This window comes from Cervus elaphus, chromosome 20 (assembly GCF_910594005.1).
Source record: "Cervus elaphus chromosome 20, mCerEla1.1, whole genome shotgun sequence".
In the NCBI taxonomy this organism is placed as follows: domain Eukaryota; kingdom Metazoa; phylum Chordata; class Mammalia; order Artiodactyla; family Cervidae; genus Cervus; species Cervus elaphus.
The window spans coordinates 133,162,209-133,179,105 of NC_057834.1; the positions used below are offsets into that span (position 1 = coordinate 133,162,209).

Genomic DNA, 16,897 nt, shown 5'->3' on the forward strand with positions numbered 1-16,897 from the left:
ACCCTCTGCTTTGAACCCTTGGGAGACCTGGTGGGAGCGGGAGGGGCTGCGGCCAGGTGACTCAGGGAAACGTCCGCGTGATCCTTGGGCTGACCCTCCCGGCCGGCGTTCCTGCCAGAAAGGAAGCGCAGTGCGCCAGACACGGCCTGTTCCCAGTGAGCCGAGCAGAACTCGTGGCGACTGCCAGCTCCTTCCCCATATTCAGCTCCTCCGTTCCTGGCACCGCTCACGGGGCAGTCTTGCCTGGAATCCAAGTGTGGAGCCACTGACCGTTGGGGTTGGGAGCCGGCCTGAGCCAACCTGCCCATGGACCTGGGGTCTTGGCCCCCTGCTTCGTTACCTGTGGGACTTGGGGCCAGCCTCAGTTTCCCCTCCTGGTGCCTCCTGCAGCCTGTGGAGGGCAGGCTGGAGCAGGCAGACACCTGTCAACACCTGGCAGGTTTCTCAGCACCGCCTGGCCAGGGGAGTTGCCACTGACACCCTCTTGGTCACCTCCCTGTCCTGTCAGCTCCCGTGTGTGTAACTCAGGTGTCTACCTTCTCCACCGAGACCTCCTATCTGTCTCCTTTTTCTCCCATGATTTCTCAGTGGTCGGTCACGCCTGGGGTTTAGGAGTCCTCGGCTAATTCTCCCCAGGGCGTTGGAAGATATTTGCCTGGCTTGGGTGTCTTAGACTCATTTAGAGTATCTAGTATTTTCTCATGTTTCCGGGAAGATCGTTTGTCTGAAAGGATGGAAACAAAAATTAATAAGGGAAAAAACAAAAAGTAGGTTGTTTTTTTTTTTGGTCTACCGTATATTTTTGTGCTTGGTCGCTCAGTCGTGTCCGACTCTCTGCAGCCCCATGGATTGCAGCCCGCCAAGCTCCTCTGTCCTTGGGATTCTCCAGGCAAGAATACTGGCATAGGTTACCATTTCCTTTTCCAGGGGATCTTCCCAACCCAGGGATTGAACCCACATGTCTTACGTCTCCTTCATTGGCAGGCAGATTCTTTACCACTAGCACCACCTGGGAATCCTACCATATATTGTTAATTTAAATGTAAGGCTTTATTTTTAAAAAAATTATAATTAGTACATGCACATGGTTTAGAGATCAGAACAATGAAAAGTATAAAGTGAGTTTCTCAGCCCCTCAGAGGTCCCCTCGAGAGGTGACTAGGTTACTTTTTCCTCTACACCCATGTTATGCCTGCAGTTTGCTTTGATCACTTAACAGTGTATCTTAGAGGTTGTTCCCTGTAAGTACATGAAGAGTAAGTAGCTTCAGTCTGTTTGGGGTTGTGTGGTCTCCGATATATGAAGGTGCCAGCTTCCTACCAGTCATACCTTGATCAGTATTTGAGTTGTTCCTTTTGTCTTTACAGTGAACTTTCATGAATAACTTTGTATGTATTATGTGTCAGGCTCATGAAGATACCTCTGTAGGAGCACTTTTCTATGACAAAGATGTATATGCACTTCAAAGTTTGCTAGATTTCACCACATGCTCTCCATGTGTGTGCTAAGTCGTTTCAGTCAACATTTTGTGTGCTCAGTTGCTCAGTCATGTCTGAGTCTCTGTGACCCCACGGACTGTAGCCTGCCAGGCTCTGCTGTCCATGGGATTCTCCAGGCAAGAATACTGGAGTGGGTTGCCATGGCCTCCTCCAGGGGATCTTCCCAACCCAGGGATTGAACCCACGTCTCTTATGTCTCCTGCATTGGCAGAAGGGTTCTTTACCACTAGTGCCACCTGGGAAGCCCCCATAGAAGTTGTTATTTACACCTCAGTGAATGAGACATGCTATCAAACTTGTGATCTCTGTGAATCTTGTGGGTAAAAAGGTATCTTATAATTTTAATTTGCATTTATATTATGAGTAAGGCTGACCATTTTTCCCCATGTTTAAGATTCGTCCACTATTTTAATATAGTTCTGCCAGTGTCTCATATTTATTTGCACCTTCCATCTTCTGCCTCCCTCTTGTACATTTTTTTCTAAACACACTGTCCAGGGGTCTGGGTAGCCATGCCATTTTTCTTTTGATTCAGTTCTGCAGTTAACTTTATTCCAAGTTCTGTACTCTTTTTACCAAAGCAGAGCCTTCATATGGAAAAATGCACCGATTACAGCATACAGCTTTATCTTGTTTTTTTTCCTTTTGGCCACGCCTCGCAGCATGTGGGATCTTAGTTCCCCAGCCAGGGATCAGACTTGTGCCCCCTCCAGTGTAAGTGCGGAGCCCTAACCACTGGACCACTAGGGAGGTCCCACAGCGTAGAGCTTGGTGATGTTCCAGATCAAGGAACAGAACATCTACAGCCCCCAGGAGCTCTCTTTTGTTCCCTTCTCCCCAGGCAGCTAGTTTCTGATCCTACAGGTTAACCTTACTTAAAAAAAAAAAAAAAAAAAAGCTTTGGATGTGCATAAAGGAATTATATGAATGGTATATATGTTTGTGCATGTGGCTTCTCTCAGCCTTGTAAAGCTGTTACTTTGTGTGGCTACAGGTGGACCGTTCTCCTTGCTTAGTATTCCATTGTACTAATAGACTGCGGTTTGTTTATCCACTTTACCCAGGCAGGGAGGGCACTTGGGTTGTGTCCAGGGCAGGCCTGTTATGAGTACAGTGGTGGAGTGTTTACGTGTGAGGCTCCTGCCCCACACCCCGCAGCAGTGCTAGGACATGATGGCTCCTTTAATGGCCTCTGTGTTCAGATGAGCACGTGGAGACCCAGAGAGGGGTGGCAGTCGCCCTAAGTCACACAGCTCACAGGCCTTCAGACCAGGGCACCTCCTCCACACCGTGGAGCACGTGTGGCCCCGTTGGCTTTCCTGGTAGCTCAGCTGATGAAGAATCTGCCTGCAATGCAGGAGACCCTGGTTCGATTCCTGGGTCTGGAAGATCCCCTGGAGTAGGGATAGGCTACCCACTCCAGTATTCTTGCCTGGAGAATCCCCATAGACAGAGGAGCCTGGTAGGCAAGCTACAGTCCACGGGGTCACAGAGAGTTGGACACGACTGAGCGACTAAGCACAGTCCCTTGACAGCCATGGCAGGTGGCTGCTGGCATCCCCCCTTTTCCAGAAGAGAAACATTTCCCAAATAGCCAGTGGCCAGGTGGGGTTCTGTCTGAGGCATCTTCAAACATACACAGGAGTTTAAAGAAAAAAAAAGCAGGTTGAGAAGCAGGTGCTTGGACATCGATCTGTTGGTCAAGCCCTAAAATAGAATGGGCATAAAAAAACTCATGTTCTCTTCTGAAAGTATCATAGTAACTTCTAATATAACCCCTGAGTTATACAAAATAAAGGTATTGTCTTTTTGTAACTGTACTTATTATTCTGCTCATAAAAAGTTCAAGTATGAAAGCTCACGCTGGAGTGAATAATAAGTGTTTGCTGAGGTTTCATAGGCAGATGCTCACTGGTGGAAATTCCTTATGCAGTGACCCCACGCCATCAGCGGTCAGCCGGCTGCCATGACCTTCCCGGACACCCCGTCCAGAACACCCACCAGCCCCCTTACACCTGATCCACTTCCTCTTTCATGGCTCTCTCAGTGTCTGACATTGTCTTCTGGTTTGTCTGTCTCTCCCCCAGGGCAGGTTCGGGCTCAGTAGGCACCTTGCCTGTCCTGGCCTTGGGAGCGCCCCCATCTAGAGCAGAGACTGGGCTGGTGTCTGCTGGGAGGGAGTACAGGCTGGCCACTGAGCCTCCAGGAAAGAGAAAGGCTCCCACCGCCCCAGCCCAGGAGAGCCTGCTGCTCTGGGCCTCAGTGTCTGTCCTTCCATCTCCCCTGCCCTCTCTTGGGCTGACTTCTTACACCCGCCTGGTCCCTACGAGGTGTTGTCATGGTTACCCTGGCCATGAAAGAATGAACAGCACCGTGCATTTGTGACCCACTTCTAATTACGCCCTGCTGTGATTAAGCTGTGTAGGTAGTTTATGGAAATCACTGAAGAGATAATCTATAAAATACTGTTTCTAAATGTTCTGAGCCAGAAACACGATCATCTAATAACTTAAGGTGGGTGTTCCTAAATTGGATCTTTCTAATATAAATTAAAGCTCTAACATGGGCAGACATCCAGAAGTTAAATAACAGATTTTATTGGTGAATCCACGAGGAAGCAGCCATTTTCCCAGCCCTGCTGGTGGGAAGGCAAAATGGTACAACCCTCATGGAGGGAAATTTGGCAACAGCAGCAAAATTACACATGCATTTATTCTTTGTCAGGGTGGTTATACTTCTTGGAATTTGTTCCAAGAATACCCCAGCAAAAATATGAGAAGATCCACGTAAAGGCTGTTGGTTGTGGTGCCGATTGAAATAGCAGAGAGTTTTCGGCATCAGAGAGTTGCCGTGAGTGGGGCTGGCTGAGCAGACGCGGGTGTTTGAGCGCGGTGGAGTGCCTGCTCGGCAGCTGCGGAGACATCGAGGCCGGGGCTGGCGCTGAGGGGTGCTGGCCCGGGCGCCCCCAGCTGACCTTCGGCGACAGTGCAGAGGTCAGGGGCACGGGCCCTCTGAGCAGCTGGAAGTCCACGTGTCACTTACAGTCGACCCTCCTTGACGCCAGGCTCCTCTGTCCATGGGATTTTCCAGGCAAGAGTACTGGAGTGGGGTGCCATTGCCTTCTCCGAAGCAGGATGGGGGACACACAAAATCTGTGCCTTATTTTGTCAACTCGACTTTGGGACCATGTAGATATTTTATAGCAATATAAAAAAGTTAGGTGAAAGGTTTTGATTTTTCAAATTTTGATAGACATTGTCAACATTTTCTCTAAAAGGTGTGTACTCTGTTTGCACTCTTTTTCTTTCACACCTTTTCCAACAACTGAATTAGCATCTTTAACAACTGTGCCAATCTGTTAGAAATAGTGTGCTCTTTTCATTTGTGTTCCCCAGTGAGGAGTGATTAAGCATCTTTTCATTCCTTTATTAGCCATTTTGTATCTCTTCAGCAAAATGCAAGTTCATAGCTTTTTTTCTCTTTGTTTATAAAGTCTCTATATGTTATAGATTTACTTTTTTTTGTTGATAGCTATTAGGTTCATGACCTCATTTCCTGTTAAAATTTCCTGGTGGTGGTTCTGTTGTCACATGTTAGAGGGTTTTTTACAGTAACTTTATTTTTGGCTGTTCTGGGTCTTTGTGGCTACACAGGCTTTGCTCTGGTTGTGGCGAGTGGGGGCTCCTCTCTAGTTACTGCGTGCAGGGTGCTCTTTTCGGTGGCTTTTCTTGTTGCAGAGCGTGGGCTGGAGGGTGCGTGGGCTTCAGGAGCTGTGGCACATGGCTTAACTGGTCTGCGGCAGCTGGGGTCTTCCCAGATCAAGGATCGAACCTGAGTCTCCTGCATTGACAGGTGGATTCTTTACCATTGGGAAGCCCCAACAGGTTTTTTCAAAAGGACATTTATGTTTGATGTGTTTGAAATGCACAGGAGATTCCTATAGTAACTGAGGGTCAGACTTCCCTAAACTGTTCAGGTGCGGGGTGCTCAGCTCCTGAGATCCTTAGAGCAGTGGAAACGTGGTTATCTAAGTAGTAAATTGCTGGTAAATGTTCACTTCTGTTGATCTTTGGTGAATATGTATCTAAATTTGATTGCCTTTCTGATTTGAGATTGTTATTGACTTTTAATGACCAAGGATAATCTTTTTATGTTCTGGTCCATTGACTACCTGAATGAAGCAGTACTTTCTCATGAAAAAAAAAAAAGAAAGGGCACAGTGAAAGTTTTGAAACTTTTCAGAACGTCTTGGAACGTTTCCGTCACTGCTAGCACCTGTCGTCTGCTCATGGACACATTGCATGTTCCCTGTCTCTTTCTCCAGGTCATCACTCCATGTAGGAAGCTCATCCTGTGTGCCGACAACAGGAAGGAGATGGAAGACTGGATTGCGGCCCTGAAGACGGTGCAGAGCAGGGAGCACTTTGAGGTGAGAGGAGCCCCCCCCCGCCCCCCCCCCCCCCCGAGGTCACAGTCCCAGCCTCCCCCACGCGGGGCTGCCAGTCTGCGGCTCCCTCTCTCAGATGCTCCTTGGAGGTTAAGGCGCATGGCTCTACCTGTGGGCCATCAGGTGGTGACCCCGTCTGATCTCTTGTTGAACCTCGTCCAAGTTACACGTTCAGGAAGGCCAGAGGGGCGCCTCGCATTCGCCTTCTTTGTCCCGCGTCCCTGCAGCCCACCCAGTACAGCATGGACCACTTCTCGGGGACGCACAACTGGTACGCCTGCTCGCACGCGAGGCCCACCTACTGCAACGTGTGCCGCGAGGCCCTGTCCGGGGTCACGTCCCACGGGCTGTCCTGCGAAGGTACGGGAGGGGCACCCGGGGTCTGCCGGGAGACGCCCTCGGGGTCCAGGCGTAGTCACTTGCGGGCGGGTGGGCGGGCGGGCGTCCAGGGACCTGCGTGATGCCACCCTTGTTTACTGTGCCCATGCAGGAGTCTGGGATAAGTGATTCTTTGCAGTGATGGAACAAGGTGAAAAGAAGGGAATTGGTAGCATCGAGACACACAGAGGAAGCGTGGAGGATGTAGAGGGAAAAGAGATCCAACCGTCTCGCTGCCGCAGTGTAGCTGCGGCCCAGAGGGCAGGGGCGCAGGGCTCGGGTGGGACAGGGAGAGGAGAGCCGTGGCCCAGGCCCGTGCCCACCTGCGGCCTGATCGCAGATGGCTGGTGACCTTAAGGAGGGTTTTCACAACTTTCAAAGGTGGAGAAGGACCGAAAGAAGGCAACCGTTGTGTGACACAGAAAAGTCATGTGACACTTAGTGTCAGTGTCTGTGCTTGACGTGTGGCCATGTGGGCCCTCGCACTGTGGGGCCACGCAGCCCGAGCTGCTCACTCTCTGGCCCTGCCCAGAGAGCCTGCTGACCCTGGGCAGGCTGGCCACCTGGTCTCCCTGGGAGCGCTGCACGCAGGCTGGTGGCTGCGCTCAGAAGGGAACTGAGCGTACACGCTGCGCCCGCCTTGGCCAGGAGAGCAGGGCCGCTCACCTCGGACCACGGCCATGGGCCCCAGGCTGACGCGCTCGTTCTCTCCCAGTGTGTAAGTTCAAGGCCCACAAACGCTGTGCTGTGCGTGCGACCAGTAACTGCAAGTGGACCACGCTGGCCTCCATCGGGAAGGACATCATCGAGGACGAGGACGGGGTATGCCCAGGGGACCCTGTGTGGCCCCCCTAGTCCTGGGCCGTGACGCCCCTGGCGCTCAGTTCTCTTCCTCCAGGGGAAGGGGGCAGGGATCCCTCTGAGGTGGTCCCCCTGGCATCCGGGCACCCCAAGCTCTGTCCTGTCCCTGGGAGTTGTGGGTGCCCGGCAAGGGGAGCAGAGGTGTGGGCAGCCTCGGCAGACCGCACCCCACCTCCACGTGGGGAAGAACGACTCGGCCGAGTCCATTTTGGAGCACTGTTGCCCGAGGAGGAACCTTGGCCCGCATGGAGGGTGCGGGGACGCCCTGGGCCCCCGCCATCCCCCAGCGCGTGTCTCTGTGTGGTTTGCAGATCGCCATGCCTCACCAGTGGCTGGAGGGCAACCTGCCCGTGAGCGCCAAGTGCACGGTGTGTGACAAGACGTGCGGCAGCGTGCTGCGTCTGCAGGACTGGCGCTGCCTCTGGTGCAAGGCCATGGTGAGCGCGCCCGCCGGCGGGGACGCTGGCCGCTGCAGGCTGGGCAGGGTCCTGAGGGGCGGGAGGGGGCCGGCGCCCCCCTGTGACACAGAGGCCCGCATTGCAGGTGCACACGGCGTGTAGAGACTCCCTGGTGACCAAGTGCCCGCTGGGCCTGTGCAAAGTGTCAGTCATCCCGCCCACCGCGCTCAACAGCATCGATTCCGATGGTGGGTACCGTGCTCTCTTGTCTCAGCCATTTCCTCGGATTGCCTTCTCCAGGCCCTCTCCTCCCCGGCTCTGGAATTGGTTATGTTGGTGATGTTGAGATGTGGTCGGACAGAGGTGGTGGTGAACAGGGTCCTGATGGCAAGCTGCTGGGTACCTTGGACTCGCGGCCCAGATTCCTTACCCAGCCGTGGTGGGTCCGGTCCGTTGGCTACTGAGTAGGCGCTGAGTCTGAGACCCTTCTGCATCTTGACGTGACCCGCCCGTCAGCTGGTCTCTGTCTAGCAGCTGACACCAGTCCCATGCTCTCCTACCCCCGCACCCCTGTCCAGGTGGTCCGTGATGGTCCGAGTAGCACGTGCTGGGGGGCGGGGTGCGTGTCCCAGGACGTCAGCCTGCCGGGCTGAAAGCTGCATCTGGCATTGCGAGCCCTGTAGAGGCGAGGCTGGCGAGCCCTGTAGAGGCGAGGCTGGCGAGCCCTGTAGAGGCGAGGCTGGCGAGTCCTGTAGAGGGAGGCTGGCGAGCCCTGTAGAGGCGAGGCTGGCGAGCCCTGTAGAGGGAGGCTGGCGAGTCCTGTAGAGGGAGGCTGCCCGCGTGGGGGCCGGCTCACCTGTGCGCAGGGACGATGTGGGAACCTGTGGATCACTCTCTTGCTGGTTTCCCGGGTGTGTACGTGCAAGTTCTACGTCCTACGGGGGTGTCTGCTTGGCACGTGATTGAGAGCGCCCTGGTGTCTTCCGTGGCTCTCAGATCTGCTTCTGTCCTTTTCCCTCCTCACACCCAGGCTTCTGGAAGGCCACGTGTCCTCCGTCCTGCACGAGTCCGTTGTTGGTCTTCGTCAATTCAAAGAGTGGGGACAACCAGGGGGTGAAGTTCCTGCGAAGATTCAAGCAGCTGCTGAACCCTGCCCAGGTCTTTGACCTCATGAATGGAGGACCACACCTTGGGTAGGAAGCCTATAAAACATATATATATTGGAGTTTAAAAACTGTGTGAAAATAATGTATGCTTATTTAAAGATTCAAAGATACGGGAAATTTTAAATGGGAGCTAAAACTTATCCTTCCCAAATCCCACCAGCAGAGGTGCCCGCTCTGAATGGTTCAGAGTTACATGTCCTTCCAGCTTTCCAGGGCATGTGTGCGCCCCAGGCGGACGGGGCCTCTGTCCCCTGCCTCTGTGCAGGGCTTTGTGTGGTGTCAGCCCGCAGCAGTGTGTACGTGTTCTGACATCAGGAGTTACAGGTCGGCCTCGTTCTTTTGAATGACTGCTTAGTATCAAGGGCTTCCCTGCTGGCTCAGATGGTAAAGAATCCATCTGCAGTGTAGGAGACCTGGGTTCGATCCTTGGGTCGGGAAGGTCCCCTGGAGGAGGGCATGGCTACCTGCTCCATTGTTCTCGCCTGGGAATCCCATGGACAGAGGAGCCTGGCAGGCTGTAGTCCAGGGAGTCTTGTTCTGGGACGATGGCGCCGGCAGCAGGAGCAGAGGCTCTTGAAGGATCTCTGAGTCCCTAGGGGCATTCCAGGAGAAGCGCGATGGCCTGCGGAGGGCGGTGCCTGGCCTGGCTTCGGGCGGTTGTGGTCCCTCCTTTCTCTGAGGAAGGAGGCGCCCATGTGATGCTCAAGTGGTAGTTCTAGTGGACAAGTGTGGTCTTTCAGGAGAGCCGAGGGGTCAGCATTAGGGCCATTCGGGGCCATCAGCCTCTCTGTGGTCCCTGAAGCCAGAATGTGGATAAGGCCACCCAGCAAAAGGTTGGGGAGTGAGCAGAAGGGCGCTGCCAATGAGGGGCAGGGGGACCTGGAGGGGCACCAGGAGGGGACGGAGCTGGAGTTAGAGGGGCGCAGGGTGGGCCAGAGGACAGGTCACGTGTGGGCCGCTTGCTGCAGCCGAGGGCTTCTGACTGATGGGGGCGCCGGCGGAGAGGGGTGGGGGCGAGGCTGGGAGGCCTTAGCTCTCGGTGCCCGTGGCCCCCAGTGGGTGCAGCCGGGGCGCAGCGGGTCTCTGATTCCCCTCGGGCTGTTTGAGGGTCAGCTGTGAGGAGCGCAGCAGGGCACCCGGCCCAGGACTGACTGGCTGTTGTCTGTCCCTTAAAACAGACCTCACGCCCTTGATGTTCTGTTTCTTCGGCAGCTTGCGTTTGTTCCAGAAGTTTGACACATTCCGGATTCTGGTCTGTGGTGGAGATGGCAGCGTTGGTTGGGTCCTCTCTGAAATCGACAGCCTCAATCTTCACAAGCAGGTACTTCGTGTGGAGGGCCCGGCCCCAGGGGCGAGCGAAGCCGCGGGACAAAGGCTGGGTCACCTCGGGTGATGCTGCCCGCCCCCTGGGGTGGTCTCCGGAGGGGAGGGCAGGGAGCCTGACGGCATCGTGGAGCCCCGGGGCCAGACAGAAAAACAGTCCGGTCCAGGAAGGCCGATCTAGGTGCGGCTCCTTACTGGGTAATGATGGCATCTGCTCCATGCCTCTTGCTGGTGAGCTGGCCAGGCTCAGGAGAATCCTTGGACTTCAGGTCAGAGTTAGGGCTGTGTTTTAAGTGTTGATTGATTTTCTACGCCGGCTTCCTCACCCCCTCCCCCTCCCAACAATTAACCAGTGCTAGCATTTCTGGTGGGCTGCAGTCCATGGGGTCGCGAAGAGTTGGACACGACTGAGCGACTTCACTTTCACTTTTCACTTTCATGCATTTGAGAAGGAAATGGCAACTTGCCTGGAGAATCCCAGGGACAGGGGAGCCTGGTGGGCTGCCGTCCATGGGGTTGCACAGAGTTGGACACGACTGACGCGACTTAGCAGCAGCAGCAGCAGCAGCAGCATTTCAGTAGAGCTGCTCAGGTGCCTCATGTGGTAGAGAACTTGCCTGCCAATGCAGGAGATGCAGGTTTGATCCCTGGGTCAGGAAGATCCCCTGGTGGAAGAAATGGCAACCCTCTCCAGTATTCTTGCCTGGCGAACCCCATGGATAGAGGAGCCTGGTGGGCTGCAGTCCATGGGGTCGCAGTCGGACAAGACTGAGCACGTACACACACGCACACAGCCTCTCAGCAACTGTCCTTCAGACCTGTTAGAATGTGCGTGGCACAGTGTGTGATGGAGTTTAAGTGGACTCAGTCAGCATCGTGCAGTGTGCCGTGTAGTAACGTGGTGTATTTTAAATCAGCTCACTGAGCATCTCTCCGTCCACCAGTAAATGGAGGTCTGTGTGATGGTTTTCCTCGGCGGACGGAGGCCGGCGGCTGCACCAGGCCGGGGCTAGTTCATCTCCCCGCCCTTATGGACACTTAGGTTGCTTCCTAAAGACCATGCTGGTAAAAACCATGTGTGCACTTTCCCAATTGTGTTCTCTTTTGAAGAGCACCCAAATTGAAATTTCGCTGCTACTGCCAGACTGCCCTGCATCAGGGCTGTCCCGTTGTAGGTACATGTCGCTCACAAAACTTGCCACATGCTGGCATTGTGCGTCTTACAGCTCTTGCCCCAGCTTAGTAGACTAAAAAATGGTATGTTTCATTTTTATTTCTTCATACTAGTGAAGTCAATCATATCCTCAGTTATGAATTTTAAAATGAATCACCAGCTCAGATGTTTTTAACCTTCCCTAGTTTTCTATTGGGGTATTTGTTTGCCTTTTAAAAATTGGATTTCTGAGGATTATTGTATTGGGGACATGAATTCCTGGTTGGCCGTGTATCCCTCGTTTGCCACTTATCCTTCACCGTGTTGGTGGTCTTCGTGAGTGGGATGGAGCTTTGCTGCCCGCGTTTAGCTCCCAGAAAGATGTTCAACAGGGGGACCACTGGTGTCCTCCCCGCTTGGCTCCAGGGAGGCCCGCTGCTTAGGAGAGCGAGTACTGCCCCCTGGTGGTGACATTCGAGCAGTACGCTTAGATCCAATTTTAAGATTCCTTCCCTTTCAGGATTGTAACTGAGCTTTACTATCACAAGTCAGGAAGGTAGGTTCTCAGGCCTTCGGCTGAGTTCAGAGAGCATTCGTCTCCTTTGGCTTCTCTGTCGCCCTTGATCGTCCGTTCCCCCCCGGCCCTCTCGGTGCTTCTTGCCTTCTGGCCGCCCCTCCCGTCCCCCCTCTGGATCCTGGATCCTGCCTCATTCTCCACATGCTCAGCACCCGCAGGAGCCAGTGACTCTTAGCTGAGTCCCTAGCTGCTCCGGCCCTCCCCAGGTGCCTCTGGAGCCTCAGAGCTGACGTTCCCAGCCCTGCCCGCCCCCTTCCGGCCCTTTCCTCGGAGTCTGGACACTCACCGCCTGCCGTCCGAGCCAGAGGTCCAGCGGGTTCTCGCGCCCTCCCTCGTAGCCTCTGGTTCTCCTGCTGCCCCGCCGCGTCCAGCGCAGCCGTGTGTGCTGCTGCGGTGTCGTCCTGGCCCCCGGCACCATCTGCCCACTGCTCTTGGGGGCCTTCCCTCAGGCTGCTCCGCTCAGGCCCTCGCTGAGCCTCTCAGGGCCCCCCGCTGCCCCCCACAGCCCTGAGACCCTCGCTCGGGCCGCTCTGCTCCTGGCTTCCGTCAAGGCCCAGACTCGTCCTGTGGTTCAGCAGCCCCAGCTGGGCGCCTTCTTCCTCCTCTGCTTCTCTGACTTCCTCTCTCCTTGCTGCCCCCTCATCGGAGCTCTGGCTTGGCGGGGAGGGGGTGGTCTCCGCTCCTGGACCCCAGGACCTGGACTCTGCTGGGCTGTCACTGTGCTGCCTGCCCTTTCCTTTAAGGCCTGCAAAGCTGGCTCTGGGCCTTGTGTGCCCAGGGCTGGGCATCCTTGGCCTCACCTGCCGTCACCAGCGTGCTATCCCTGGCAGGGTGCAGGGCCTCCCGCGTGGCCAGGGCAGGTGACCGCGGGCTGCGTTGTGCGTAGGGAGGACCGGCAACCCTCCCCACACGCATGTCGTGCTCAGCGGTCGAAGGCTGTTGGGCAGTCTGTGTCTCAGGAGCCTCCTGAGCCCTGAGCTGGTGAGGGGGCCTTGTGCAGGAGGCTCTGGGTGGGAATTCCAGGTGGACGGCAGGGCCTGAGCGGGGTGTGGGGGATGTAGGCTGAGTGGCCGTGGTGCTGGTTTGAGGGCCACAGTGGACGTCCTGGCGCCTGTCTGGACGGGACTTACAGCTGTGGCAGGTGCTGTCAGGGGCAAGGAGGCGAGCTTGGCATTGGGGACGTGCTGTCGTGGGTGAGGGAGCAGGCGAGGGCGTCACAGTCCGATTCTTGGGGGCTCAGGTATCCCCACTTGGGGCAGGACCGTGGTCATCGCTGTGAAGGTGGGAGGTGACAAAGGGCTGACGGTCAGGTGTGTCGGCAGGTGGGGGGAGGAGCTTCCTGTCAGGCTGGGGAGACCCCTGTCTGCCCCTGGCTCTCCTGGAACGTGCGAGCACTGCCCCGTCTGAGCTCAGCCGTCACACGCTCGCTGGACAGGGGGCTGCTGACGCCACGTCTCCCGCCCTGCCTCAGTGCCAGCTCGGGGTGCTGCCGCTCGGCACGGGGAACGACCTGGCTCGCGTGCTAGGCTGGGGCTCGGCCTGCGACGACGATACCCAGCTCCCGCAGATCCTGGAGAAGCTGGAGAGAGCCAGCACCAAGATGCTGGACAGGTGAGTAGGCTGCGCAGCCCCTCGGCCTGGGGTTCTCAGCCGGGGCCTGGGGACTGCAGGCCTTCTGCAGTTACGTGCTAAAAAAAATTCCACCTGCTTGAGCACGATTGCTTGCTTCTGATGGGCTTTATCCAGTGATCAGACTAGGGAAGCGCTGACGAGCAGAAGGGGTTGGGACTGTGCCCTCAGGTGGCCAGGTCTTACCAGCCAGGCCTGGTCCTCTGCCCCTCAGAGCGGGAGGCGGCACCGTCCCCTGTGGCCACCGCAGCCTTGTCTGCTACCCGTCCTCTTCATCGCAGAGTTGAGCAGTCCCGTGTTCCCAGAAGCATCGGAGTTTGGGGTTACTGTCCTTCATGTGTTTAGAAATAGATGGGCTTCCTTTCCAAGCAAGCTGCTCTGAGCTTCGAGCTCCTGTGTGCACCCCCGGACCACAGCCCGTGGGACATGCGGAGACACCCCGTTCTCTCAGAGGGTCGCACCCTGCCATGAGCAGGCGTGGTCTTGAGTGCGCTTGGCCGCCTCTGCTGTCCCCGGCCCCCGCCTCTGGAGGCTGTGAAATGCCCAGAGTGCACAGAGCCGGCCGAGCGGCTCAGCCGTGCAGGGGAATGCCTGTCCAGCGGGTTGTGACGTTTGTTCTCAGTTAAGCGAGGAGCTGGTTCGGGGCCCCGGGGGCGCTCGAAGCAGGCTGACAGACACAGAGTTGTCAGAGGATCTCATCCCCCTCCTCGGCCATGGGACGGGGAGGTGGGGTGGGCTGGGGCCGGAGCCAACCTGCTGAGCCCCTGTGTGTGCAGGTGGAGCGTCATGGCCTATGAGACCAAACTGCCCCGGCCTGTTTCCGCCTCCACCGTCACCGAAGACCTGAGCGAGGGCTCCGAGGTATCGCCACGCGCTTGCCCTGGCCCTCCCTGCTTTGCCTCTCCCGCCCCCCGGCCCCACCACAAATGCCCTGCCCCCTGAGGTGGGGCTGGAGCCCATGGACGCTGCCCTGTAGGACTCGGGGTCGTCTGGGGGCTTCCGGGGCCTTCCCCAGGCTTTGGGGTCCTTGGTGACGATGATGGTCTCCTAGGCCTTCCTGCCCTCCCAGTTCAAGGCTGCGCCTGCTGCCCACACTCCGCCCACCCAGGCTCCCGCTCGGGCCCCTCCTCCGCCTCCCACCCTTGCAGTCAGCCCGTGCTAGCTCCGTGCTGAGCTCGCTTTTCACTTTGTGGTGGGTTTTGGGAGTTTGAGGTTCCCTCAGGGCCCAGACTCTGCCGAGACCGGGCAGCTCAGGTGCACCGCTGTGCCTAGGCCTCGGGGCGAGCCTCTGGGCGAGTTGGCAGGGGGGCTGTGCCAGGGGCCGTCTGCCCACCCCGAGGGTCAGGGGCAGCAGGCCAGCTCTGGTCTCCCAGCCACACCTGCCTGGGCTGCTGGGACCTGTCCCACAAGCAGAGAACATTCAGTTAAGAGCAGGCGTGTATGTGGGCAAAGCCTGAAGAGTGATAGTAAAGAGCTTGACACGCAGGGGGAGAGCGCCTGCTTCTGCAGACAGGGGTGGGCGATGAAGAGGATGATCGACATCGAGAGATGACGGCGGCCTGGGCCAGGTTCCCACCTGGCTGAAACGTGGGGGGCCTCGGCCACAGGCCCGCGCCACTCGGGAGGAGCTGGGGTGCAGGAGCGCAGCCAGGAGCAGTCTGTTAGGATCCTTGGTCCACAGCTGGACGCAGCTGTGAGATCTGTCAGCTGTGTGTGAAGGGAGGTGGGCCGCAGGCAGGGATGGCGCTCACGGCCCGACACTGAGGGCCGCCTGCCTGCCCCCCGGGCTGACTGCAGGTGCAGCAGATCCTCTTCTATGAAGACTCGGTCGCGGCCCACCTCTCCAAGATCCTGACCTCTGACCAGCACTCCGTGGTGATCTCGTCGGCCAAGTGAGTGCCTGTGGCCTGGGGCACCAGGGGTCCCAGAGGGACGGCCCCTCTGAAGCCTCATCTCCTCCCACAGAGTGCTTTGCGAGACCGTGAAGGACTTCGTGGCGCGGGTGGGGAAGGCCTACGAGAAGACCACTGAGAGCTCGGAGGAGTCGGAGGTCATGGCCAAGAAGGTGGGTCCTAGCCCCTGGGGGGCGGGGGTGTCGGGGCGGGGAGGCACGCCTCCACTCCTGCCTCCTTTCCCGCCCAGTGCTCCGTCCTCAAGGAGAAGCTGGACTCCCTGCTGAAGACCCTGGACGACGAGTCGCAGGCCTCATCCTCCCTGCCCACGCCGCCCCCCACCATCGCTGAGGAGGCGGAGGACGGGGATGGGGCGGGCGGTGGCTGTGGCTCCGGTTCCACAGGGGCCCGCGCCGTGGGCTCGGCCTGCCCCGCCCGGCCCCAGATATTCCGGCCTCGCGAGCAGCTTATGCTGAGGGCCAACAGCCTGAAGAAGGCCATCCGCCAGATCATAGAGCACACAGAGAAAGGTAGCCGGGCGCGGGGGCGGGGCGGGGCGGGCACTCCTGGTGAGAGGCGGGGACCCGCCGTGCAGGCCAGAGCCACTCTGGGCCGCCTGACGCGGGCCAGCAACCCCCTTCTCTGGGCCTGTGCCTGAAGGGGAGATCCTGAGGGGACGCCGGCGCCTCGGGGGCACCCCCGGCTGCTGGAAGCCACTCTGTACTCCCTGGTGTCAGGGACTCCGCTCCCTGGGAGGGCCTCACCTGTGGTCGCTCTCCAGACCACGGTCTTATCCAGTGAGAGGGGCCTGCCCCCGGGACTGGGAGTCTGTGTTCAGGAGGCAGGGGGGCCCAGACCAGAGGTGGTGGATGAGGCCATAGGATGGAAGGAGAAGCTGGGATGGGCTCAGAGGCTGGGTGAACCGGAGCGGTGGTCAGAAAGGCAGGGATGCGTGTGTGTTGTGGTATCTGAGGCAGGCGTGGGCCTCAGGGGTGAGGGCCAGGGGCTTGGACAGGCGGTTGGCCCTGGTGTCCAGGCCACGCTGATGACTGCCCGCGACCGGCTGGTGCTGGGAGAGACACACCTCCCCAGGATTAGAGGCTCACACGGTGCCTTGCTCCTTTTCTCTGACTGCCTTTGTTAAGCTTCAAAGCGAAGGCTGTAAAACCATCTTGACCTGTAAACCTCACCCCGACCCTGAGGCCCCTCCCAGCAAGTTTTCCCCTGTCCTCTGTCTGTCTCTCCTCTCATCACCGTCGGAAGCCATCTCGCACCTTTTCCGCTCTCACCAGACCCATTTCACTGAGCAGATCAACCTGCTCCCTGTGGTGAGACTAGTGAGGTCGTGACCTGGCTCCCTCCTCCAGCATGGGCCCGGCTCCCACCTTGCGACCCCTCCAGGCTGCGCGTACCCTCGCTTGTCCCTCTCTCCCCCGCCTCCGTCTCTTCCAGCCTTGGCCCGCCTCCCCAGCCTGTTGGCACGAGTGCCCGGGTGCCCCCAGGTGCCAGGGCCGGGAAGACAGAGGGTCGGGTCGGAGCTTCGGATCTGAGCCTTCGGCTGAGACGAGGGTGAG

General features: G+C 57.5%; 1 protein-coding gene across 5 annotated transcripts in view; it reads left to right on the top strand.

The window, feature by feature from the left end:
* The window catches only part of DGKD (diacylglycerol kinase delta), a 105,065-nt gene that overhangs the window by 69,304 nt on the left and 18,864 nt on the right, over positions 1 to 16,897 (top strand). For all 5 annotated transcript variants that reach the window (XR_006335917.1, XM_043878012.1, XM_043878013.1 and 2 more), the window contains 12 exons: positions 5,824 to 5,928; positions 6,174 to 6,306; positions 7,040 to 7,146; positions 7,497 to 7,622; positions 7,729 to 7,831; positions 8,614 to 8,776; positions 9,962 to 10,070; positions 13,274 to 13,413; positions 14,208 to 14,292; positions 15,229 to 15,323; positions 15,397 to 15,496; positions 15,574 to 15,853. Coding sequence is in view for 4 of the 5 variants with exons in the window: in XM_043878012.1 (XP_043733947.1) it covers positions 5,824 to 5,928; positions 6,174 to 6,306; positions 7,040 to 7,146; positions 7,497 to 7,622; positions 7,729 to 7,831; positions 8,614 to 8,776; positions 9,962 to 10,070; positions 13,274 to 13,413; positions 14,208 to 14,292; positions 15,229 to 15,323; positions 15,397 to 15,496; positions 15,574 to 15,853 (1,546 nt within the window). In the remaining variant the exon portion in view is untranslated. The remainder of the gene's footprint in view (positions 1 to 5,823; positions 5,929 to 6,173; positions 6,307 to 7,039; positions 7,147 to 7,496; positions 7,623 to 7,728; positions 7,832 to 8,613; positions 8,777 to 9,961; positions 10,071 to 13,273; positions 13,414 to 14,207; positions 14,293 to 15,228; positions 15,324 to 15,396; positions 15,497 to 15,573; positions 15,854 to 16,897) is intronic.